This window comes from Oncorhynchus mykiss, chromosome 6, assembly GCF_057628025.1.
Source record: "Oncorhynchus mykiss isolate SJ-2025 chromosome 6, ASM5762802v1, whole genome shotgun sequence".
Lineage (NCBI taxonomy): Eukaryota > Metazoa > Chordata > Actinopteri > Salmoniformes > Salmonidae > Oncorhynchus > Oncorhynchus mykiss.
Genome location: NC_143027.1, coordinates 54,304,986 through 54,329,864, shown reverse-complemented (window position 1 = coordinate 54,329,864; position 24,879 = coordinate 54,304,986). Strand labels below are relative to the sequence as shown.

At 41.0% G+C, this 24,879-nt stretch overlaps 1 protein-coding gene across 3 annotated transcripts; it reads left to right on the top strand.

The window, feature by feature from the left end:
- Positions 1 to 627: 627 nt before the first annotated feature.
- si:ch211-210p4.6 (malignant fibrous histiocytoma-amplified sequence 1 homolog) lies at positions 628 to 18,840 on the top strand. 3 transcript variants are annotated; one of them, XM_090238194.1, is made up of 11 exons: positions 628 to 848; positions 1,665 to 1,845; positions 2,981 to 3,866; positions 4,104 to 4,401; positions 4,503 to 4,689; positions 4,960 to 5,141; positions 6,977 to 7,476; positions 7,638 to 7,807; positions 17,945 to 18,119; positions 18,283 to 18,350; positions 18,439 to 18,840. In XM_090238194.1, exons 2-11 carry the CDS (start codon positions 1,830 to 1,832, stop codon positions 18,468 to 18,470), a joined length of 2,514 nt encoding a protein of 837 aa, XP_090094320.1. In that variant the 5' UTR covers positions 628 to 848; positions 1,665 to 1,829; the 3' UTR covers positions 18,471 to 18,840. The 3 variants fall into 3 exon arrangements, with proteins under 3 accessions (XP_090094320.1, XP_021462487.1, XP_090094319.1); XM_021606812.3 differs by having other exon boundaries at positions 644 to 1,312; XM_090238193.1 differs by having other exon boundaries at positions 644 to 1,845.
- The last annotated feature ends 6,039 nt before the right edge of the window (positions 18,841 to 24,879 follow it).

The following is a 24,879-nucleotide window of genomic DNA, read 5'->3' as shown; positions in this document are numbered from 1 at the left end:
AAGCCTCTTAAATTGCCAGTGTCGAAATCCCCTCCAATAACCCATGTGTAGCCTACAACATATTCCATTTTATTCACACTTAATAAACAATCAACAAATGGGAATTTGTTTGGTGACAGCAATACTACAGACAAGACTAAGTGTAGGCTTTAACATGGGACACAACATTGCAGTAACATCTAGATAACTATTGTTGAAAGTAGGATACTGCATTTATTTATGTTCGAAATTTGGATCACATGTAGGCCTATGTAATTAGACTGTAAGGATGTAAGGATAAATATGTATTTAAGTTCTAAATAGTCATGCACCCAAAACAGTAAACATGCATTGATAATAACCAATGATAGGTGGCTATATTTATGAGCATGTGGTGCCTTTCACTTCCAGAAAACAGAAGGTCTCACACAATGCTGTGGTTCTGACTTCAAGTTGCAGTTGTTGGTGAGGAGCAAATGGAGACATTTCCAGTCGACTGCAGTCGAAAGCTCATGACCTGTGATCATTTGGTTGTTGTAAAGGTCATGCAGTCGACATGTAGTTGCAAGTTGGACAAGTTTATACCCATTATGCAGCACACTTTGAAAGGCGGTGACCAACGTTGTTCAACGTCTTATCAAAACTGGTCCACTCGAACGCGCCCAATGTATTCAATTGAGCCCATTTCAGCCAGACCTGTGTGTTCGACAGGTCATTACAAACGTTTTCGCAGTCTTAATGTTACCAGGCAAAAATGACATGCACAAGCAAGAGTATTAAAGGGTCACAGGAGTAAAATGAAAGCATTCAAGTGGATTTTGCAACACTCAACCGCAGAAAATAGATGGCTGAAAAAGACAGATCCTCCGGTGGGCTGGGCTTATGCGTTGCGACTGAAACTAATAACGCATTTTTCTTGGCACTAACTCCGTCATGGTTCGTTGGACAAAGCCTATAGGGAAATGAATGCCGTTTAAGTAGGGTTTTTGGATAAATGCCGAAGATATGATATGTGGTATACACAGGCTTAGGCGATCTTATACATTTTGTTCTATGAGGTAATCTTTATCAGCTAACGTGACTTTTTGTGGATTTTGAAGTGTTTATGTCATAAAAAAGCACATAAAGGCTTCATAATTCATAAAGGTAATGTTAACTATCTGATATTATCCAATAGAACAAAACGTATAAGATCTCCTAAGCCTGTGTTAACTTCAGACCTTATTTTTGGCGTTTATCCCGAAACCCTATTTCTTTCCCCATTCATTTTCCCCATAAGAATGGCTGAACAAACCAGACGTAACTCATTTCCGTTTTTTAGGACTACAAACTGGTGAGCTCTATACCGAGGGGACATTTACAGTAAACGAAAGTCAAGTATGACAGAGGATATCGAAACCAAAGCGTTCTAGATTCTTGAATGTTGATTAGATACATTGTCTATATTATTTGAAATGCATAGTGCCACTTTTTTCCCCTTGCCATTCATTGTCACACAACCGCACTTGGTTCTTTATAGATGCAAAACATCTGTACAATCAGACTATTTAGATGATCAGAATACTTGTATGTGTTTTGAAAAAGTTTTGGCAGTAAAAATGTGTATCTTGTAAGCCCTTATATTATTTTTAAAATACCTATTCTGTGTTGTACTTCAGAGTCTATACTTTTCTTTTATAAAAAAGGAGCAATAATCTTGCATGAATGGGATGAGAAGTGAACTGTTTGGACCTGCCTATTAGAGACAACCAGGAAGTAAGAAGAGTGGTGAATTTGCCTGTGTGTAGAGCTCTTTGCATACCGGTTGTGGAAGTGGGTGAGACAACGCACCACAAACACTGTCTGGCAACATGTCTCGACCTAATGGCAAGTACCATGACGCTCTTCATAATAAACTAGCATTAGATAATAGATAATAATTATATGACTGCCTATGTAACTCATTGATGAGAGAGAGGATTGGGGATTTTAAATGAAAATATGAAAGACAGACAACTCTCTTTGCTTTTGTCTCGTTACTTTCTCTTTTGTCATAGTGAAATTCAGTTTATTGTATAACTGACAACTATTATCAAATGAAGGAGTGCGTAATACAACTGTAACTAGATTAAATAATACACATCAGAGTCACATTCAGGAATATAAGGCTGACTTTAATCCAGTCATAAATGATTGTAAAGGAAACATCGTAGTTACTGGTAATGACAACTGAGTCAACTGGAGTGAACTGATGAGTCATATACTGAGTGTGCAAAATATTAGGAACACCTGCTCTTTCCATGATATGAACTGACCAGGTGAATCCATGTGTAACCTTCAATCAGTTTAGATGAAAGGGAGGAGACAGGTTAAAGAAGGATTTTTAAACCTTAGGGCAATTGAAACATGGATTGTGCATGTATGCCATCCAGAGGGTGATTTGGCCAAACAAATTATTTAAGTGCCTTTTAACTTTTATGTTAGAAGGTGCCAGACCCACCGGTTTGAGTGTGTCAATAACTACAATGCTGCTGGGTTTTCACGCTCAACAGTTTCCTGTGTGTATAAAGAATGGTCCACCACCCAAAGGACATCCCATCCAGCTTGACACAACTGTGGAAGCATTGGAGTCAACATGGGCCAGCATCCATGTGGAACATTTTCAACACCTTGTAGAGTCCATTCCCCCACAAATTGAGGCTGTCTGAGGGCAAAATGAGGTGCAACTCAATATTAGGAAGGTGTTCATACATTTACTCCTTATTTGTTTGTGTGGAAACCTCACACATTAATTCAGTTTTGTAACTACTGTTGATAGGAGACTTCATAGATGTTGATGCTGTTGTGGCCAGACATAATCTGCTTTTATTGTGGATAGATTACAGATTGGATTATAAAAGTGTATTAAGTGCCGCTCCTCAATGTAACAACATTTAATTGTTTGCCCTGGATATATACTGCTTCAACAGTGTAAAAGAGATGCCTTCATGGCAAGGTCTCCCTAACATGTATGTCATTTTAGGTACTGGGCAGAGTAAGAAAGATTGGGACCTGTCTGGTAGAAAACTGAAGTCCGTCCCTCCGATTCTCCTGGAGCATGCTGACGAGGTCAGAAGGTTGGACCTCCAGAGGAACAAACTGAGACAGCTCAATTGGATCTCCAACCTGGTAAACCTGAGAGAGCTCAACCTCTCCAGGAATGAGCTGGTGGACTTTCCCCTGGAGTTTAGATCTTTGAAACTTCTGGAGCGGCTCTACATGAACCAGAACAACATCAAGGTCATCCCTGAAGATGTCTTCCCTCATCTGGGGAAGCTACAGTTCCTCAAGCTCAGCACCAACCGTCTGGCCAAACTCCCGGTAGACCTGAGTCAATGCCACAGCCTCAGCTACCTCAACCTGTCCAATAACTGCCTGAAGGACATCCAGGCACTGGTGGGGCTACCTAAACTCAAGGAGCTGTTTGTAGAACGGAATAGCCTGACCGAACTTCCAGCCCAGCTGTTCCAGAAGGGGAACTCGGAGCTGACCCTGTTCAAGGCCACAGGGAACCCGCTGAGGACCCCCCCAGAGGAGGTGTGTGACGGAGGAGTGAGGGACATTCAGAGCTACTTCGCCATGATGGAGGAGGAAGGCCCTGACACGCACACCACAGCCTGGACAGTCAAGACCATGTTCCTGGGTTCCTCCATGGCTGGAAAGTCCACGCTGTGTCGTAGCCTGAAGCAGGGGGGGCCTGTGAGGGTAGATGAGGAGGACAGAACGGAGGGGATAGAGATCAGTGAGATGGATATGGAGGGGATCCGGTTCCTATTCTGGGACTTCGCAGGGCAGGAAGAATACTACCTGACGCATCACGTCTTCATCACCCCCAGAGCCCTCGTTATCCTCGCTGTTGATTTGGCCAGGTAAACATGTCAGTTGATGGAGATCACTGTGCACACGTGTTAATTTGTGGAAACTGACATTTGTCATTTATCAGTCTTTTACAGTCTTCTAATATTTTCATCAACAGATAGTTTCGAAGATCACTAATGTTTTATTGATAGTACAGTATATTGATGAATATACTGTAGTTTGTTGGTTTTACTGACTTGGGCATGACCTTGCCTTACATGTCAAAATGTATCTTTGTAATGTCTCAGCTACAACATGGAAGACCCCCAGTCTTACAAAGAGAAGGTGTGTTTCTGGATCAATAACATCCAGCTTCGCGTCCCTGCCTCTGTGGTCTTACTGGTGGGAACTCATTGTGACCAGTGTCAAGACCAAGATGAGGTGAGGGAGAAGAAGAGACACATCGAGGAGAATGTTCGAGTCATGCTCAAAGAAAGGAAGGAGGTTTTACAACTACAGCAGAAGAACCTGAAGGGCAATACAGACCCCTCTCTGTTTTCTGAACAGATGAGCGAACTTGACCGGCTTATGGAGTATAATTTACAGGTATTGTGTCCTAATTTCAGTGTTGTAAAGAGTGTTTGCTCTTTGAAATGGCCTGACATTTGATCTGCAAGTAAATGAATTGGTTTCTAATGTGTTTGCAGGTCCTGGAACTTGTACCTATTGACTGCACTATACATGAGGACATTGTCAAGCTCAAGGAGCACATTGTGAGGCATATCTTAACAAAGGATACATTCCCATGTGCTGAAAGGACCCTGCCCAAAAGCTACAAAGAAGTTGAGTTAGTCATTCATGACCTAGTGAAACAAAACCAAATACCTCAACACGGTAAGTTATTTAAAAAATTTAAAAAAATATCCCTAGTTAATGGCTTTTGAATTGCCATTTTATAATTGACTTTCTCAAGTTACTGGATTGAAATGAAATCAACTTCAATCCTGTTAATTTCATTTTTAATAATTATATTATCAATACTGACATATGTCCATGTTAGGACAGTCAAATTGTGCTTGTCCTAATATCGACACAATGAGGTAGGTACCGCATTATAACTAGGTTACATTACTCTAATCAGACGTCTCTTTTCCTCAACACCAGGAATAGTTTCTTTTGATGACCTTCTGAGTGACCTCATTCTGCACCTTGAGTTGGGCGAGGAGAACGTCCACTCCATCCTACGCTACCTCCATCGTATCGGCATCATCGTGTGGTACGAGGAGATCCCTGCTCTGAAGGATAGGGTGTTCGTTCAGCCATCTTTTCTCATCTCACTCTTCAAGGTGAGACCTGAGGGTGACGGAAGGAAAACCTCTAAATTAGTGATTAACGATACTTGGTCCAGGAGAGCTACAGGGGTACGGAGGCTTTTTGCCCAGTATTTGACAAATGCATACTCTCAATTAGTTGAATCAGGTACTTTTGTGCTGGGCTAGAGCAAGACCTGGTATTTCCTGTCCCTGTAGCTCTCCAGGATTAGGTTAAGTGTGCTTTGAGTACAGTGGCATGCGAAAGTATTCACCCCCCTTGGCATTTTACCTATTTTGTTGTCTTACAACCTGAAATTAAAAATGGATTTCTGGGAGGTTTGTATCACTTGATTTACACAACATGCCTACCACTTTGAAGATGCAAGATATTTTTTATTGTGAAACAAACAAAAAATAAGCGTGCATAACTATTCACCCCCCAAAGTCAATACTTTGTAGAACCACCTTTTGCAGCAATTACAGCTGTAAGTCTCTTGGGGTATGTCTTTATAAGCTTGGCACATCTAGCCACTGGGATGTTTGCCCATTCTTCAAGGCAAAACCTTTCCTCCTCCTTCAAGTTGGATGGGTTCCGCTGGTGTACAGAAATCTTTAAGTCATATCACAGATTGTCAATTGGATTGAGGTCTGGGCTTTGACTAGGCCATTCCAAGATATTTAAATGTTTCCCCTTAAATCACTCGAGTGTTGCTTTAGCAGTATGCTTAGGGTCATTGTCCTGCTGGAAGGTGAACCTCCGTCCCAGTCTCAAATCTCTGGACGACTGAAACAGGTTTCCCTCAAGAATTTCCCTGTATTTTGCGCCATCCATCATTCAAGACATAGTGTTTTCCTTGATGGCCAAAAAGCTCAATTTTAGTCTCATCTGACCAGAGTACCTTCTTCCATATGTTTGGAAGTCTCCCAAGTGCCTTTTGGCAAACACAAAACATGTTTTTTTTTGGATGGCCACTCTTTCGTAAAGCCCAGCTCTGTGGAGTGTACGGCTTAAAGTGGTCCTATGGACTAATACATCCAATCTCTGCTGTGGAGCTTTGCAGCTCCTTCAGGGTTGTCTTTGGTCTCTTTGTTGCCTCTCTGATTAATACCCTCCTTGCCTGGTCCGTGAGTTTTGGTGGGCGGCCCTCTTTTGGCAGGTTTGTTGTGGTGCCATGTTCTTTCATTTTTTTTATAACGGATCTGATGGTGCTCTGTGGGATGTCCAAAGTATCTGATATTCTTTTAAAACCCAACCTTGATCTGTACTTCTCCTCAACTTTGTCCCTGACTTGTTTGGCGATCTCCTTGGTCTTTATTGTGCCGCTTGCTTGGTGGTGTTGCAGACTCTGGGGCCTTTCTTTTACTGAGATCATGTGACAGATTATGTGACACTTATATTGCACACAGGTGGACTTTATTTAACTAACTATGTGACTTCTGAAGGTAATTGGTTGCACCATATCCTATTTAGGGGCTTCATAGCAAAGGGGGTGAATACATATGCACGCACCACTTTTCCGTATTTCATTTTTTTCATTTACTTAACCAATTTGGACTATTTTGTGTATGTCCATTACATGAAATCCAAATAAAAATAATTTTAAATGACAGGTTGTACTGCAACAAAATAGGGAAAAAGGGGGGTGAATACTTTTGCAAGACACTGTAGGTGGCACAATTAAGTAGCAAAGTGAACATGCTGTAATCTATTTGAATTACAGTGTTGTATTTAAAGTCTTCTCCAGTACGGTGTCCATATCAGGACAACATCATATGTCCATGAAAGTTGAGCCAGAGTCACTCTGACTGCTGTTCTAATATGGACACTGTACTCCTATTACCAACGTCTCTCCTTTCTACTAACCCAGACCATCGTGAGGCACGACCTGGTCAAGCAGATGGAGGCCATCCCCAGAGACGAGCTGCGGAAAGAGGGCAACCTATTGGTCCACCGGGGCACGTGGGTGGATGACTTCAAGGAGAAGGGCACCCTGCACAACGCGGCCACACGGATCCTGGTACGCAGAGAACTGAGGCGGCTGCGACTGGACGATGAAGACCTGGTGGAGGAGGTGGTGGGGAGTAGGACTAAGGAGGGGACGCTACTTAGCCTCCTGCAGCACTTTGAGGTCTGTCTCCCGGCTAAGGTGGGTAGTCCCCTGAACCCGGCGGCCCCGGAGTTCAAACCCGGGGAGAAGCAGTGGAAGTCATCCAACTTGGCCATGGGTCATCTGGACGGAGCATGTCTCTTCCCCAGCTACCTGCAGGACAATCAGATGGTGGTGCAGATGTGGGGAGAAGACAAGCTGGACGATATAAATGTCTGTGTTTACTTTCTACCTGAGATCCCTCATGGCTTCTTCCACAGGTAGCATTGGAATCTAGTCTACCATTTCATTGCCCTGATGTTTCACCTTAATTGTCACAAATGTTCCTAAATAAATATTTATGTGCAGTTTATATGGTTTTACAAGTAAACTATTGATAGATAAAATATGTGGTTATTTACGACATTTATTTGTATTTCAGGCTGATCATCAAGACGTGCTCCCTGTACCCGATTCACTGGATAGGGAAGGACCACTGCCTGCTCAGCTCTGGAGACAAACTGGTGCTGATGAGAGAGAACAATAAAGATGGAGACAATAAAGATGGAGATCAACACATACAGATTCGCTGCAAGAGACCTGAGACCAGCGGTACAGTATGCTATTCCTCTATTTCATCTGGAGAGGCAAATTAATGAGAATATGGGGTAAATTCAATCAGTCAGCATAGTAAGAAAAGTGCTCATAAGGACCAGCTGATCACTTTTAGTTTAAATAAGGTCACATACTTGGTGTTCAAAAAAGACGTTTTCAAACATTCAAAACATGAAACTGAAAAAAATGTATTTGAAGGGCGACTGCGCTTCCTGATTTGGCCTTGTTTTTAATCCATGCTTATTAAGAAATGGCTGTAGGCAAATAAGAGTTGTCTTGGGGCGTGGTTTGATGTGAGTGTGCAGTTGAGAAGTTGAGGACTTCTCCTTTCCCGTCTGACTTGCCATCTCAAGATAGTCAGCTAATTCAGTTCTATGTGTAGGTTAAAGCCTGCGCTTACCTTGTGTTTACCCGTAGCTGGGCTGGGCTCCTGAGTGGCACAGCGGTCTAAGGCACTGTATCTCAGTGCAAGAGGTGTCACTACAGTCCCTGGTTCGAATCCAGGCTGTATCACATCTGGCTGTGATTGGGAGTCCCATAGGGCGGCGCACAATTGTCCCAGCATCGTCCGGGTTTGGCCGGGGTAGGCTGTCATTGTAAATAAGAATTTGTTCTTAACTAACTTGCCAAGTTAAATAAAGGTTAAATAAAAAAATAAAAAAAGCTGAGACCAGCTACCTAGCATAGCTTGGTGATAGCTGCAGCTGGCTATCCTATCTAGCTGATATTTCTCTGTCAAATCAGTTATGGCAAGCGCCAGTGTCTGGAATGTGTTTCATAAGACACCCGCTCTACAACGCCTTGCTACGAAAGAAGCTTGCAACTTAATGTCGACGTTTCATCACATCATGTGAATATATGTTACATTGGAAACGATAGCAACTACTGCGAGTTGAATGCCCGCGGTCTTCAGTCAGTTCAGCTGTCCTACAACACAATATTCTGCCTAGTTTTGTCTCATCTCTTCTTATGTCCACTGTCAGATTTTTCCCGGGATACAAATCCCGGGATACCCCTACAGGTGTTGCTTACATGTGGGCATTGCACAAACATCATCCTGCTTGAGTGCACATGCAGTACATCAACAACAAAAATCAATTGATGTGTTCCTGTAAAAAAAGACGAAACATTTTCTGCTGTAAATATTATATTCTTATAAAGACAGCTTGCCTACACTTTACCTAACAAATCAAAGTCCGGTGTGTTTAGAGTACAACATCAGCTGTGTAACCAGAACTAGAATGGCATTTCTATGTTCTATTTCCCAAAATGTAAGGTTTGGCTGTCTAACACACTAACATGCACAACTCTCTGGGTGAGGTTCTGTCTTCGATTCTCCAGGGAGTGATGAAGACCCTTCCATTCATGTAATGTATTACAGGTTATGGACATGTGCAGTCGTCAGGGTTGGGCAGTAACGGATTACATGTAATCTGTTACATGTAAAGGATTAAAAATAATAGCAACGGTCACTGTAATCCGTTACATTACCAGCAAAAATATTGTAATCAGATTACAGATACTTTTGAAAAACTAGGTGATTACTTCGAGGATTACTTTTAAATTCAGAAAGGATGTTCGCGAAAACAAAATCTTTGACACTTCTGTTTTTCTCAATGACGTTCAAATCAACATTGAAAAAAGGAGCAAGTTTAAGTTTGTTCCACCTGAGCGTGTCTGACCACAAGTCAGAGACCACTATGATGACACACCAAATATGTTTGATGGATCGCTGGAAAAGAGCAGGAATAGGTTATTGTAGGCTACAGTCCAAGCTATTTCTTCCAATGGTGCGACTGCTGTCGGCGTACAAAGATTATCCAACTTGAATAAACGCTTGGAGGTAAGGATGACAGCAGTGGTGTAGTCTATGGCGATATGGATGTCACTTATTATTATCTACAGAGCGCGTCAATGTGAATCACACTCCTGCTCTCTCATTTAGCTATTTGCGCCTTTCGAATTGTGGTTGTTGTGGATGGCTGTTCACAAATCTAAATGTATATTTGAACCCTATAATGGTTGAATTCAAGAGGTTTAAGCTGCCTATCAATCATTGTATTTGAAACCAGTGGACAGCCAGTGAAAAATACGCTCTTGCAACAGCTGCATAGTGCGGATCCAAGCCTATGGAATAAAAGTGGGGCTTTTATTGCTCAATCTAATTCATGCTGATAAAATAAATTAATTCATAGGCCTAATGGACACATGCTCAAACTAGCACACTTTTGATAGACTTAAAGGGGCAATCTGTAGTTGCTACATCCGTTTTTGGGACTTATAAATTAATTATATGTATATATATCCTTTGATTCCTTAATTTATAAACACCTCATGAGCTTAGTTCAACTGTCACACTCCACTGTCACACTCCACACTCCGTGAGGTCGGGCACTGATGTTGAGCAATTAGGCCTGGCTTGCAGTCGGCGTTCCAATTCATCCTAAAGGTGTTCGATGGGGTTCAGGTCAGGAGTCTGTGCAGGCCAGTCAAGTTCTTCCACACCAATCTTGACAAACCATTTCTGTATGGACTTGAACCCCATCGGGGGTATTGTCATGCTGAAACAGGAAAGGGCCTTCCCCAAACTGTTGCCACGAAGTTGGAAGCACAGAATCGTCTAAAATACCAGTGTATGCTGTAGTGTTAAGATTTCCCTTCACTGGAACTAAGGGGCCTAGTCCGAACCATGAAAAACAGCCCCAGACTATTATTCCTCCTCCACCAAACTTTACAGTTGGCACTATGCATTGAGGCAGGTAGCGTTCTCCTGGTATCCGCCTAACCCAGATTAATCGGTCAGACTGCCAGATGGTAAACTGTGATTCATCACTCCAGAGAACGCTTTTTCACTGCTCCAGAGTCCAATGGCGGCAGGCATTACACCATTCCAGCTGACACTTGGCGTTGTGCATGGGGATCTTAGGCTTGTGTGTGGCTCCTCGGCCATGGATACCCATTTCATGAAGCTCCCGATGAACAGTTCTTGTGCTAACGTTGCTTCTAGAGGCAGTTTGGAACTCGGTAGTGAGTGTTGCAACCAAGGACAGATGATTTTTACGCGTTACGCCCTTCAGCACTCGGCAGTTCCGTCCTGTGAGTTTGTGTGGCCTAACACTTCGCAACTTCGTTGTTGCTCCTAGACGTTTCCACTTCATAATAACAGCACTTACAGTTGCCTGGGGCAGCTCTTGCAGGACAGATATTTGACGGACTGACTTGTTGGAAAGGTGTCATCCTATGACAGTGCCACGTTGAAAGTCAATGAGCTCTTCAGTAAGGCCAATGTTTGTCTATGGAGATTGCATGGCTGTGTGCTCGATTTTATACACTAGTGTGACTGAAATAGCCAAAGCCACTAATTTGAAGGGGTGTCCACATACTCTTGTGTGTATATATAGTACAGTGGGGCAAAAAAGTATTTAGTCAGCCACCCATTGTGCAAGTTCTCCCACATAAAAAGATGAGAGAGGCCTGTAATTTTCATCATAGGTACACTTCAACTATGACAGACAAAATGGGGAAAAAAAATCCAGAAAATCACATTGTAGGATTTTAATGAATTTATTTGCAAATTACGGTGGAAAATAAGTATTTGGTCACCTACAAACAAGCAAGATTTCTGGCTCTCACAGACCAGTAACATCTTCTTTAAGAGGCTCCTCTGTCCTCCACTCGTTACCTGTATTAATGGCACTTGTTTGAACTTGTTATCAGTATAAAAGACACCTGTCCACAACCTCAAACAGTCACACTCCAAACTCCACTATGGCCAAGACCAAAGAGCTGTCAAGGGACACCAGAAACACAATTGTAGACCTGCACCAGGCTGGGAAGACTGAATCTGCAATAGGTAAGCAGCTTGGTTTGAAGAAATCAACTGTGGGAGCAATTATTAGGAAATGGAAGACATACAAGATCACTGATAATCTCCCTCGATGTTGGGCTCCACGCAAGATCTCACCCCATGGGGTCAAAATGATCACAAGAACAGTGAGCAAAAATCCCAGAACCACACGGGGGGGACCTAGTGAATGACCTGCAAAGAGCTGGGACCAAAGTAACAAAGCCTACCATCAGTAACACACTACGCCGCCAGGGACTCAAATCCTGCAGTGCCCGACGTATCCCCCTGCTTAAGCCAGTACATGTCCAGGCCCGTCTGAAGTTTGCTAGAGAGCATTTGGATGATCCAGAAGAAGATTGGGAGAATGTCATATGCTCAGATGAAACCAAAATATAACTTTTTGGTAAACACTCAACTCGTCGTGTTTGGAGGACAAAGAATGCTGAGTTGCATCCAAAGAACACCATACCTACTGTGAAGCATGGGGGTGGAAACATCATGCTTTGGGGCTGTTTTTCTGCAAAGGGACCAGGACGACTGATCCGTGTAAAGGAAAGAATGAATGGGGCCATGTATCGTGAGATTTTGAGTGAAAACCTCCTTCCATCAGCAAGGGCATTGAAGATGAAACGTGGCTGGGTCCTTCAGCATGACAATGATCCCAAACACACCGAAGGAGTGGCTTCATAAGAAGCATTTCAAGGTCCTGGAGTGGCCTAGCCAGTCTCCAGATCTCAACCCCATAGAAAATCTTTGGAGGGAGTTGAAAGTCTGTGTTGCCCAGCAACAGCCCCAAAACATCAATGCTCTAGAGGAGATCTGCATGGAGGAATGGGCCAAAATACCAGCAACAGTGTGTGAAAACCTTGTGAAGACTTATAGAAAACGTTTGACCTCTGTCATTGCCAACAATGGGTATATAACAAAGTATTGAGATAAACTTTTGTTATTGACCAAATACTTATTTTCCACCATAATTTGCAAATAAATTCATTAAAAATCCTACAATGTGATTTTCTGGATTTTTTTTCTCATTTTGTCTGTCATAGTTGAAGTGTACCTATGATGAAAATTACAGGCCTCTCTCATCTTTTTATGTGGGAGAACTTGCACAATTGGTGGCTGACTAAATACTTTTTTGCCCCACAGTACATGTCCTGGAAAAGTTGATAGATCTTGTAACTATTAACTTTGATAGAAAACTTAGCTAAATAGATAGAATCTTGAAACCGTGGAGAGAGAAACACCTATCCATTTAGAGATAGATTACCCTGGTTAATTATTTAGTGATTTCTCAGTTTACATATTTATTCATGGCTCTACCAACTCCAGGAGAATCCTTTTTCAAATCATGCAAGATAAAATATTTATCTTTATTTGGAATGGCAAACTAGATTAAGTTAAACAAGATTATTTATATAACAAACATGAGTTTGGGTTAAAGGGGGGTTAAAACTGTTCAATATTAAGGCAATTAAACCTCTCTCCATTGTACTGAAATTGTACCTAAATCCAAACTGGTCTTCCAACAAGCTACTAAGAGATTTGGGCTCTGCCTTTTTGTAGATTAAAACCCTCACATTTTGGATTGACAATGGATCCTCCTTTTTAAATTAAGTCATTGGCTACAATTTAAATGTCATCCTCCAGAAAACACCGATCTAATATTAAAGGCAATTAAAATGGCTAATCTTCAATGTACTGATAGAGAAAAAAAACAAGTGTTTCTTAGGAAAAATGTACAAGAAGAGTATAATATTTATGAAGTTCGGTAAAATTGTCATACAAGCAACTAAGAAGTGTATAGAGTTCAATGCGCAATACAAAATTATAACCAACTCATAAAAGTCTAAAGTTCTGCCATAAAATTGGAATCGACAATTCCTTTAAGAAGAAATTCATCAATTAGTCTGTCTGCCACCCATTAAAAATCAAATAATGGCTTAAAATTATTAGTATGAATTGAAAAATGTATCAGTCTCACTTTGATGTATAAAATTCAAGTCCGTTGGGAACAGGTCTTTGATGTCTCAATACCTTGGCATTGGGTTTATAAACTGATATATAAAACAACAATTGACACATCAATCCATTAGTTTCAATTGGAATTATTACGGTATATAAAATACTTGCTATAAACCGAATCAATACAGCATCTTTTTCTGGTACTGTCCATCGCTGGCTCGCTTTTGGAGTCAGGTCCAGGAATGGTTGTTATGTCATAATATCAGAGTTCAGATGGACCTGCAAACTGTGTTGCCAGGAGATCTGAAAAAACACGACCAATCAATGGGAAATATCATTATACTCTTGGGTAAAGTATTTATTTTTAGGGCAACATTGGTAGAAGTGTTACAGATAGGGAGGTTCAGGACCCTCATAAGACATCACAGTAAAATGGAGGGATGTATTGCAAAAAGAAAAATGGCATTATACTGGGAAAGATGGGTTAATCTGTGGACATCGGCAGGTTGGAGTTAAAATCAGTATAGCATTATCCTGGGAAAGATGGGTTAATCTGTGGACATCGGCAGGTTGGAGTTAAAATCAGAATAGCATTATCCTGGGAAAGATGGGTTAATCTGTGGACATCGGCAGGTTGGAGTTAAAATCAGTATAGCATTATCCTGGGAAAGATGGGTTAATCTGTGGATATCGGCGGGTTGGAGTTAAAATCAGAATAGCATTATCCTGGGAAAGATGGGTTAATCTATGGACATCGGCAGGTTGGAGTTAAACTCAGAATGAATGGTGGATTGGTCGCTGTGGGTGAAAATCCAACACTTGCAGAAAGAGAATATTAGGTACACCTTCCTAATATTGAGTTGCACCCCCTTTTGCCCTCAGAACAGCCTCAATTCGTCGGGACATGGACTCTACAAGGTGTCGAAAGTGTTCCACAGGGATGCTGGCCCATGTTGACTCCAATGCTTCCCACAGTTGTGTCAAGTTGGATGGTTGTCCTTTGGGTGGTGGACAATTCCTGATACACATGGGAAACTGTTGAGTGTGAAAAACCCAGCATCATTGCAGTTCTTGACACACTCAAACCAGTGTGCCTGGCACCTATTACCATACCCCGTTCAAAGACACTTAAATGTTTTCATGCCCATTCACCCTATGAACGGCACACACACACAATAAATCTCAATTGTCTCAAGGTAAAAAAAAAAATTTTATTACCTGTTTCCTCTCCTTCATCTACACTGATTGAAGTGGATTAAATAAGGGATCATAGCTTTCACCTTGTCAGTCTATGTCATGGAAAGAGCAGGTGTTCCTAATGATGTGTACACTCAATGTACAGTATGTATAATTTAAATACATGTACCGTATTTGTGAGCAGAAATAGCTGTAAGTAGCAGTAAAAGTATTGCTGTTCATTCGTTTACTCCAATCAGAGGAGGAATGGTAGGGTTAGAGAAAATAAATGATGTAGAAAACATTTCATAAAATAAGGGAGATTCGAAATGATGCAAACAGTTACTTTGATAGAACCCCTGGAATACCACAGTTGATCTATGAGTTGAATTATTATTGTAAGTAAGCTGGCAACATGTATCACACATGTCGTTAGGTTTGCTTGATTATGAGCTAACGTTACCTAGCAGGAATCAAACCTGTCTTCATGTGCACCGCAAATCTGCCTCACATTTACACATTAGGGAGAGGTTATGTATTTAGCTAGTTACATCAAAGTATCATAGCCTAGTACCATAGCGACATAGGCAATCAAATAATGACATGTACAGTGCCTTGCAAAAGTATTCGGCCCCCTTGAACTTTGTGACCTTTTGCCACATTTCAGGCTTCAAACATAAAGATATAAAACTGTATTTTTTTTGTGAAGAATCAACAACAAGTGGGACACAATCATGAAGTGGAACGACATTTATTGGATATTTCAAACTTTTTTAACAAATCAAAAACTGAAAAATTGGGCGTGCAAAATTATTCAGCCCCCTTAAGTTAATACTTTGTAGCGCCACCTTTTGCTGCGATTACAGCTGTAAGTCGCCTGGGGTATGTCTCTATCAGTTTTGCACATCGAGAGACTGACATTTTTTCCCATTCCTCCTTGCAAAACAGCTCGAGCTCAGTGAGGTTGGATGGAGAGCATTTGTGAACAGCAGTTTTCAGTTCTTTCCACAGATTCTCAATTGGATTCAGGTCTGGACTTTGACTTGGCCATTCTAACACCTGGATATGTTTATTTTTTAACCATTCCATTGTAGATTTTGCTTTATGTTTTGGATCATTGTCTTGTTGGAAGACAAATCTCCGTCCCAGTCTCAGGTCTTTTGCAGACTCCATCAGGTTTTCTTCCAGAATGGTCCTGTATTTGGCTCCATCCATCTTCCCATCAATTTTAACCATCTTCCCTGTCCCTGCTGAAGAAAAGCAGGCCCAAACCATGATGCTGCCACCACCATGTTTGACAGTGGGGATGGTGTGTTCAGCTGTGTTGCTTTTGCGCCAAACATAACGTTTTGCATTGTTGCCAAAAAGTTCAATTTTGGTTTCATCTGACCAGAGCACCTTCTTCCACATGTTTGGTGTGTCTCCCAGGTGGCTTGTGGCAAACTTTAAACGACACTTTTTATGGATATCTTTAAGAAATGGCTTTCTTCTTGCCACTCTTCCATAAAGGCCAGATTTGTGCAATATACGACTGATTGTTGTCCTACGGACAGAGTCTCCCACCTCAGCTGTAGATCTCTGCAGTTCATCCAGAGTGATCATGGGCCTCTTGGCTGCATCTCTGATCAGTCTTCTCCTTGTATGAGCTGAAAGTTTAGAGGGACGGCCAGGTCTTGGTAGATTTGCAGTGGTCTGATACTCCTTCCATTTCAATATTATCGCTTGCACAGTGCTCCTTGGGATGTTTAAAGCTTGGGAAATCTTTTTGTATCCAAATCCGGCTTTAAACTTCTTCACAACAGTATCTCGGACCTGCCTGGTGTGTTCCTTGTTCTTCATGATGCTCTCTGCGCTTTTAACGGACCACTGAGACTATCACAGTGCGGGTGCATTTATACGGAGACTTGATTACACACAGGTGGATTGTATTTATCATCATTAGTCATTTAGGTCAACATTGGATCATTCAGAGATCCTCACTGAACTTCTGGAGAGAGTTTGCTGCACTGAAAGTAAAGGGGCTGAATAATTTTGCACGCCCAATTTTTCAGTTTTTGATTTGTTAAAAAAGTTTGAAATATCCAATAAATGTCGTTCTACTTCATGATTGTGTCCCACTTGTTGTTGATTCTTCACAAAAAAATACAGTTTTATATCTTTATGTTTGAAGCCTGAAATGTGGCAAAAGGTCGCAAAGTTCAAGGGGGCCGAATACTTTCGCAAGTCACTGTATTTGCCTCACATTTACACATTAGGGAGAGGTTATGTATTTAGCTAGTTACATCAAAGTATCATAGCCTAGTATCATAGCGACATAGGCAATCAAATAATGACATGTAGCTAGCTAGCTATAAACAAAACGTAGCTAGTTACATCAAAGTATCATAGCGACATAGGCAATCAAATAATGACATGTAGCTAGCTAGCTATAAACAAAACGTAGCAATTTACCAACAACATTCCAGTCTCAGGTTTGATTGTAAACAGCCCAAGTAGAAGCTAGTTGGATGTAATCCATAATCTGCACTTCCCAAAATTTTTGAACAACTTTATGGAAAGCCATTTGTACTAGAATAGCTATTTTCCAAGTTCGTTTTGCGTGACCTGGTGCCCCGGGTGCACGGGGTTCGCTCTATTTTTACCATTCCATTGGTCCTCCTAAGTAGAGGTCTTCACCCGCCTGGGGCACCGAACCATGGAAATCGAACTCGCACAGTCGTCTCACAGAAAACACTGCACCACAATGTGTTAATAGGCAAAATAGGACATGAATTGTTCACATGATTGTAATACAAATGAAACCCTCAAGTACAGGAAGTCATGTCGCATTCACTAACCAAATTCAATTTTGGATGAGACTTCATAAACCAAAATGATCCTATTTACACTTTGTAGTCAATTTGGAAACTATAATAAATGTTTCTGACTCATATCGATGCCATAGACCGTTTTCAAAAAGAGAAGTTGGTTTTCAAGGGCAAACAATGTAGTTATGAACACAAAACATTTAGTCAACAAACAAACAAAACTATGAACACAAAACATTTAGTCCTAATGAGGAAAATCATTTAAAAGTATGTCATTAACGTGTTGTAAACAATTTAATCTCATTGACATCAGCATATTTGTCTTTTTTTCCCGAGAAGAGTTCCGTCGTTCTTGGGATCTCTTCCTGTCGGTGATGAAAAAGCTAGTGGTGCTGTCTAGACAGTGGCCTGGCCTATCCCAACATGTCCACACCCCCTGTAAGGAGAAAGGTTGCACAGCCTACTTCGTCTGGAGAGACTGGCAGAACCTCCAAATCTCAGACATATATGACCTGTAAGCCAAATGTATCTAATGTAATTGTTATTTGTCAATGCACAACTGTGTAGTTATTATATTCTTGCACTTATTTCAAATGATAATTATGTTGTTTCTCTACCAATATACTATTAAAATACTATTAAAATACTATTAAAACTGAAGTGTGTGTGTTGAACAGTGTGCAGGAGGAAAAACAACTCTGCCGAAACGGACACACGCGACGGACCGAGTTGCTTTTCCCAAAAGGTACCGTATGTTTTTAATCTTAAAGTAAGAAGGATTACCTACCGTTTACAATTAATACTTCCCATTCAAATTCTGTTTTGTTTTTTAGATCCTGTTGTCAACAAATCTAAAGGACAATGACCAGAACCAAGAAAGCAGAACTTCATCAGAGGAAGATGTTTTCTCTTTCAGTGATGTCTCCAAGTTAACTATCTTACTATCAAAAATATTTTCCTTATTTGCAATATCAAAATCTTCACTCCTTACAGTTTGGGTTTAGGCTTGAGGTGTCATTTATAAATAAAAGTGCACAGAGGGAGCAACCATATTCATGTTTCTCTCTCAATATTATGAAAATATTACTTTTCACATCCTACCACAGGGCAGCGCTCTTGATCCATTCTGATAAAGAAAAATACTGAAATACACCTACACAGAACTGTTCATTGCAGTCCAGATACACTTTTTGATGCCTTACCCTGACACCAAATAAATAATATCAAGTCCCTGACATGACAGAATCCTTTTTTTATTTGTAATGTATTTAATTAATTCATGCAATACTTAATTCCAGATGTAGAATGTAATGGGTTACTTGATATCCAATTCCTAAATTCAGAGTGCTGAACGTTTCTATGAGGATTATACAATTCAACCGTTTGTCTTCCATTCATTTCAGAACTGAATTGAAATGGAGTTGACCCAAACCCCTGGCTATGATGTTTTTATACTGAAGGAATTCTCTGTATGTTCTATCGTGGGGGAATGGTGAACCTAACTGAATTGCAGTGCCTTCAGAAGGTATTCACGCCCCTTGACTTTTTCCACATTTTGTTGTATTACAACCTGAATTTAAAATGGATTACGTTTATATTTTGTGTCACTGGTTAACACACAATATCCCATAATGTCAAAGTGGAATCATGTTTTAGACATTTTTACAAATGAATTAAAAATTAAAAGCCGAAATGTCTTAAGTCAATAAGTATTCAACCCCTATGTTATGGCAAGCCTAAATTAGTTCAAAAGTAAAAATGTGCTTCACATGTTACATAATAAGTTGCATGGACTCCGTGTGCAATAATAGTGTTTAGCACGATTGTCTACCTCATCTCTGTTCCCCACACATACAATTATCTGTAAGGTCCCTCAGTCGAGCAATCATTTTCAAACACTGATTCAACCACAAAGACCAGGGATGTTTTAGAATGCCTCGCAAATAAGGGCCTTTATTCAAAAACATGCATCCTGTTTGCAATAGGTAAAGCTAAGTACAGGCAAAATCCTAGAGGAAATCCTGATTCAGTCTGCTTTCTAAAATCCCCGGTGAGATAAATTCACCTTTTAGCAGTGGAGGAAAAAGTACCTGATTGTCATACTTGAGTAAAAGTAAAGCTACCTTAATAGAAAATTACTCAAGTAAAAGTGAAAGTCACCCAGTAGAATACTACATGAGTAAAAGTCAAAAAGTATTTGCTTTTAAATAATATACTTAAGTATTAAAAGTAAATGTAAAAGTATAATCATTTCACATTCTTTATATTAAGCAAACCAGACCAGACTATTTTCTTTTTTTTCTTTTTATTTACGAATCGCCAGAGGCACACTCCAACATAAATTACAAACAAAGCATTTGTGTTTAGTGAATCTGCCAGATAAGAGGCAGTAGGCATAACCAGGGATGTTCTTTTGATGTGTCCTTTTGAAGTGTGTGAATTTGACCATTTTCCTGTCCTGCTTAAGCGTTGGAAATGTAACGAGTACTTTTGGGCGCCAGGGAAAATGTATGGAGTAAAAAGTACATTTTTTTTATTTTGGAATGTAGTGAAGTAAAAGTAAAAGTAGTCAAAAATATAAATAGTAAAGTACAGATAACCCAAAAAACTACTTAAATAGTACTTTAAAATATTTTTTACTTCAGTACTTTACACCACTGCCTTTTAGCAGGACAATAACCTAAAAGACAAGGCCAAATATACACCGGTGTTGCTTACTAAGATGACATTGAATGTTCCTGAGTGGCCTAGTTACAGCTTTCACATAAAACAACTTGAAAATCTATGAAAAGACTTGAAAATGGCTATCTGGCAATGATCAACAATCAACTTGACAGAGCTTGAAGAATGTTTAAAAGTGCAAATATTGTACAATCCAAGTGTGCAAAGCTCTAAGAGAACTACCCAGAAAGACTCACTGCTGTAATTGTTGCTAAAGGTGATTCTAACATGTATTTACTAAGGACTGTGAATACTTATGTAAATTAGATATTTCTGTATTTACATTTTGCAAACAGTTCTAAAAACATGTTTCACTTTGTCATTATGGAGTTGTGTGTAAATGGGTGAGAAAAAAACAAACAATTTTATCCATTTTGAATTCAGGCTGTAACACAACAAAATGTGGAATAAGTCAAGGGGTATGAATACTTTCTTGAAGGCACTGTCTATGTCACATTTCTCATTCCTCTTTCCTAATTTACCCCTTGGCCTGCTAAATGCCCATTTCCATCAACCAGTTTCCTCTGACCCACTTGTGTCCAACTGCAACAGAGAGACAAAGAAAGTATGAGAGAGAGGGTAGACGAATGAAGGTAAAAACATCTGGGAGGTTGCTCGTGCCCTTTTTTGTAAAAGCTGTTTGAAAAGACCATTTGAAATGTCAAGCTGTTTTGGTGAAATGGGGTTTTAGCCTGCTTGGTGACATAACCAGGTGGTATATTTTTAATAGACCATTAAGAAAGAGAGTTCCAAACTTCTTAATATAATGCCAATAACAGCTAGTTTTCCCCTTCCCACTCCCAGACAGTCGTAGTTAAATTATTGCTTGAGAAATTGCTCTTTGCTTAGAAGCTATTTTTCTTTCTTTTGACCATTAATGTGTTAATGTGTTACAATTAATGTGTTACCCAGATATTTCTTTACCAATAATGTACTTAATTGTTACCCAGAAATGATTTGATATTGAGATAAAAACGGCTGCATTGGACCTTTTAATGGGCTTTGTGAGTGTGTGTGTGCACATGTGTGTGAGAGAGAGGTGCGTAGGCAGAGGGGTCATGCCCATAGGGGGTACAGGGGTAAGTGCACCCTCAGATTTGTTCTGTAAAAAAAAAAAAAAAAAAGGTTTTCTCTGTAATGCTTCTAGCTACTTAGCAATTTTATGAAGTTAGCTAAATATGTTCCCAATCTCCCAACCTCATAACGAGCTACCAAGAAACCATTTTAGGCGTTCAATCAAGTTACAAGTAGCTAGCTTGTCTTACTACCTTAGCTGACATGCCTGCTGGCAAGGTTGGTAGACTTCAGAAAAGCAAGTAATAACTAAATGTAGCAGAGATGCATATTTATTTTCTTAAAAAACAAGAACCACCAGTCAGGAGGATGCAGAAAGCTCAAGAGTTATGCTTAAATATGCAGAAAAAATGAATATTTTTTACATAGAATTAAGCATAATGGTTATGGCTCTAGATTGCAGGAACAATGAAAAATGCTAAATTCTCCAATTTACGGGGGGGCCTAACCCCCCTCCGGACCACCTATCAGCCATCCTATCAGCCATACAAGACTTGTTTTAATCTGCTATAACATTTACATTTGTATTTCCTTTGGGGGGAGGGGAAGGTCATGGTAGGTGGCTGCAGAACAAGCCAAATGCAGAGCCAGTGGATGGTAGGGAGCGTGGGGGGAAGGTTACTCATACAGCATAGACACTCGATTGAAAACTTCTCGAAATGCTACATCACAGTCCAATAATGTGTTTACATGTGTATGTTTGCTCTACCTGGGTTTTGGTCATGCCTCACTCTGTGTATGTGTGTCTGTTTGCCGTGTTAGTGGGCACGCCACTCTGGGTTTTAGGGTGAAGACTTGCCATTGTCTTCTGACTCTAAACTCTGCCATGGATCTGTTCTCGTTGGCTTCTCTTTTATACAGATTTCTGTGTGCCCTCTATAGTCTCAGAGTGCAAGGACAGTGACATGTAGATTGCTACAGTAAAACTCCTGGAGTGACAGTGTCAATCCTGTGCAATGTCTTATCGCATAAACTGTTACAGATAGAAGTGAGCATTGCACTGGCACATACAAGTTTTCATACACAGAAGTGGACCCAGTTCAGTGAACTTCGGTACAACATAGTATGGGGAGTCGCACTCTCGCGACTTCAGTTGAAGGAACTAAAATCACCAATGAAATCCGGGCCTCTCTGGAGCCCCGCCTTTCACAGGTAATAAGTGATAGGCTCAGATCCATTCCTTCAAATTTTCCACTCTTCAACTCAGTGTAAACAGGAATGATTCACACTGCTAAAAACAAGTTGAACACTAGACTGTCTTACGTTGTACTAAACTGTCCATTAGTGGTAGAGCGTACTCACCGCCTGGATATTGTGTGCTGAGGTTTGCCTGATTCTCATAAGTTTCCTAATCACAAGCAATTAGTTGTTCTTCGGATTGCTTGGCCTGGCTATAGCAATAAGTAAGATGGCTAACGCGACTGAAAGATAGATACTCACATTTGTTGTCTTGTCCAGTTGAAGTGGGAAGTTTACATACACCTTAGCCAACTACATTTAAACTCAGTTTTTCACAATTCCTGACATTTAATCGCAATAAAAATTCCCTGTCCTGGGTCAGTTAGGATCACCACTTTATTTTGAGAATGTGAAATGTCAGAATAATAGTAGAGAAAATGATTTAATTTCAGCTTTTATTTCTTTCATCACTTTCCCAGTGGATCAGAAGTTTACATACACTCAATTAGTATTTGGTAGCATTGCCTTTAAATTGTTTAACTTGGGTCAAATGTTTCGGGTAGCCTACCACAAGCTTCCCAAAATAAGTTGGCCCTGTACCTGTTTCCTCCAGCATCTTCACAACGTCATTTGCTGTTGTTCTGCGATTGATTTGCACTTTTTGCACCAAAGTACGTTCATCTCTAGGAGACAGAACATCTGTCATTCCTGAGCGTTATGATGGCTGCATGGTCTTATGTTATACTTGCGTACTATTGTTTGTACAGATGAACATGGTACCTTCAGATGTTTGGAAATTGCTCCCAAGAATGAACCAGACTTGTGAAGGTCAAAACTATAGTTTGTTAACAAGAAATTTGTGGAGTGGTTGAAAAAATGAGTTTTAATGACTCCAACATAAGTGTATGTAAACTTCCGACTTCAACTCTATGTCTCAGCTCGGTCCATGCATGCTCAGGCTGCCCTCGCTCGAATCAGTTTGTGTGCGGGACTAGGGGACGGCTGGCACTGTTTCCCTAATAGTCCGTGGCACAGGTTCTCTTGACAATCGTGTAGCATTTTTTAGGGGGCTTGGAGATTCATATAATTACTTCCTCTCCCGGGGGAGCCGTACCTCGTCTGAGTTGTGGGACCTGGAGATAGATTGGAAGTGCTGCATAGCGTGCTAGCCATGTTAGCTAACTCGGTTCACAGAGATCGTTCTCCTGTTGTCGCGGTCCCAGTCCCGTTCTGTTGTCCCAGGTACACTGGCAGGTTTGGCACCCTCGGCCAGAGATTTGGGATCGGTGGGCTTGAAGTTTACTGCGGAACATAATTTCTGCTATTCAGTCCACAATAATTTTGGAAGGTCTGTGTGAGGCCCCCTTTGGAACCACTGGAGGCTGTGAATCTGAAGACCCTCTCCTACAGGACAACCCTGATTGTGGCTTTGGCTAAAAGCGTTGGGAACTCCATGCATTATCCATTCACCCTCCCTGTACCCAGGTCGCCTCTGGCGACTCTTAAGGTGACGTTGCTTTTTGTCCGTGTTGCTAATCCAGCTGTCTAGGAGGTGTTTCTCTCACTGGATTGTGGAGGCTATCTCCCTGATATATAGCAGCAGGGTGCAAGGGATACCCAGCATTGTACACGCCCACTCCACCATTTACATTTTAGTAATTTAGCAGAAGCTCCTATCCAAAGCGACTTACAGGAGCAATTAGGGTTAAGTGTCTTGCTCAAGAGCACATTGACAGATCTTTCACCTAGTCAGCTCGGAGATTTGAACCAGCAACCTTTCGGTTACTGGTCCAACACTCTTAACCGCTAGGCTACCTGCCACCAGAGGTCTGGCACCGTCTTGGGTTGACTATAGGGGATTTTTGTGCTGTGGTGAGTTGGGCATTACCACACACTTTTGTGAGGTTTTATTGCTTGGATGTCACTGCTCCCAGTGTAGCCCACAGTATGCTACAGCTGGAAAAGGTGAAGGTCACTAGGCACCCCGCTATGTGCGCAATACACAGACTGCTGCATGTTGCGGGGTCAAGTCTAGGTGGTCTACCATGGGCCGTTTCATTTATTATCCTTTGGGGTCGGCTTGGGGCGGGATTCCAATTCCCCATAGTATATTGACTGACTGAAAGAGAACGTAAATGTTATGACTATAACTACTGTTCCCTGAAGGAAACGAGGGACAACACCTATTCTGCCCCGCACTGCCTGTTCCTTGGCTCAGTGACGTGTAGTATTATATTGAAGGAATGAATCCAAGTCTCATGCTTATCCTGTGGAAGGCGGGGCTTCTAGCATGGCATGAA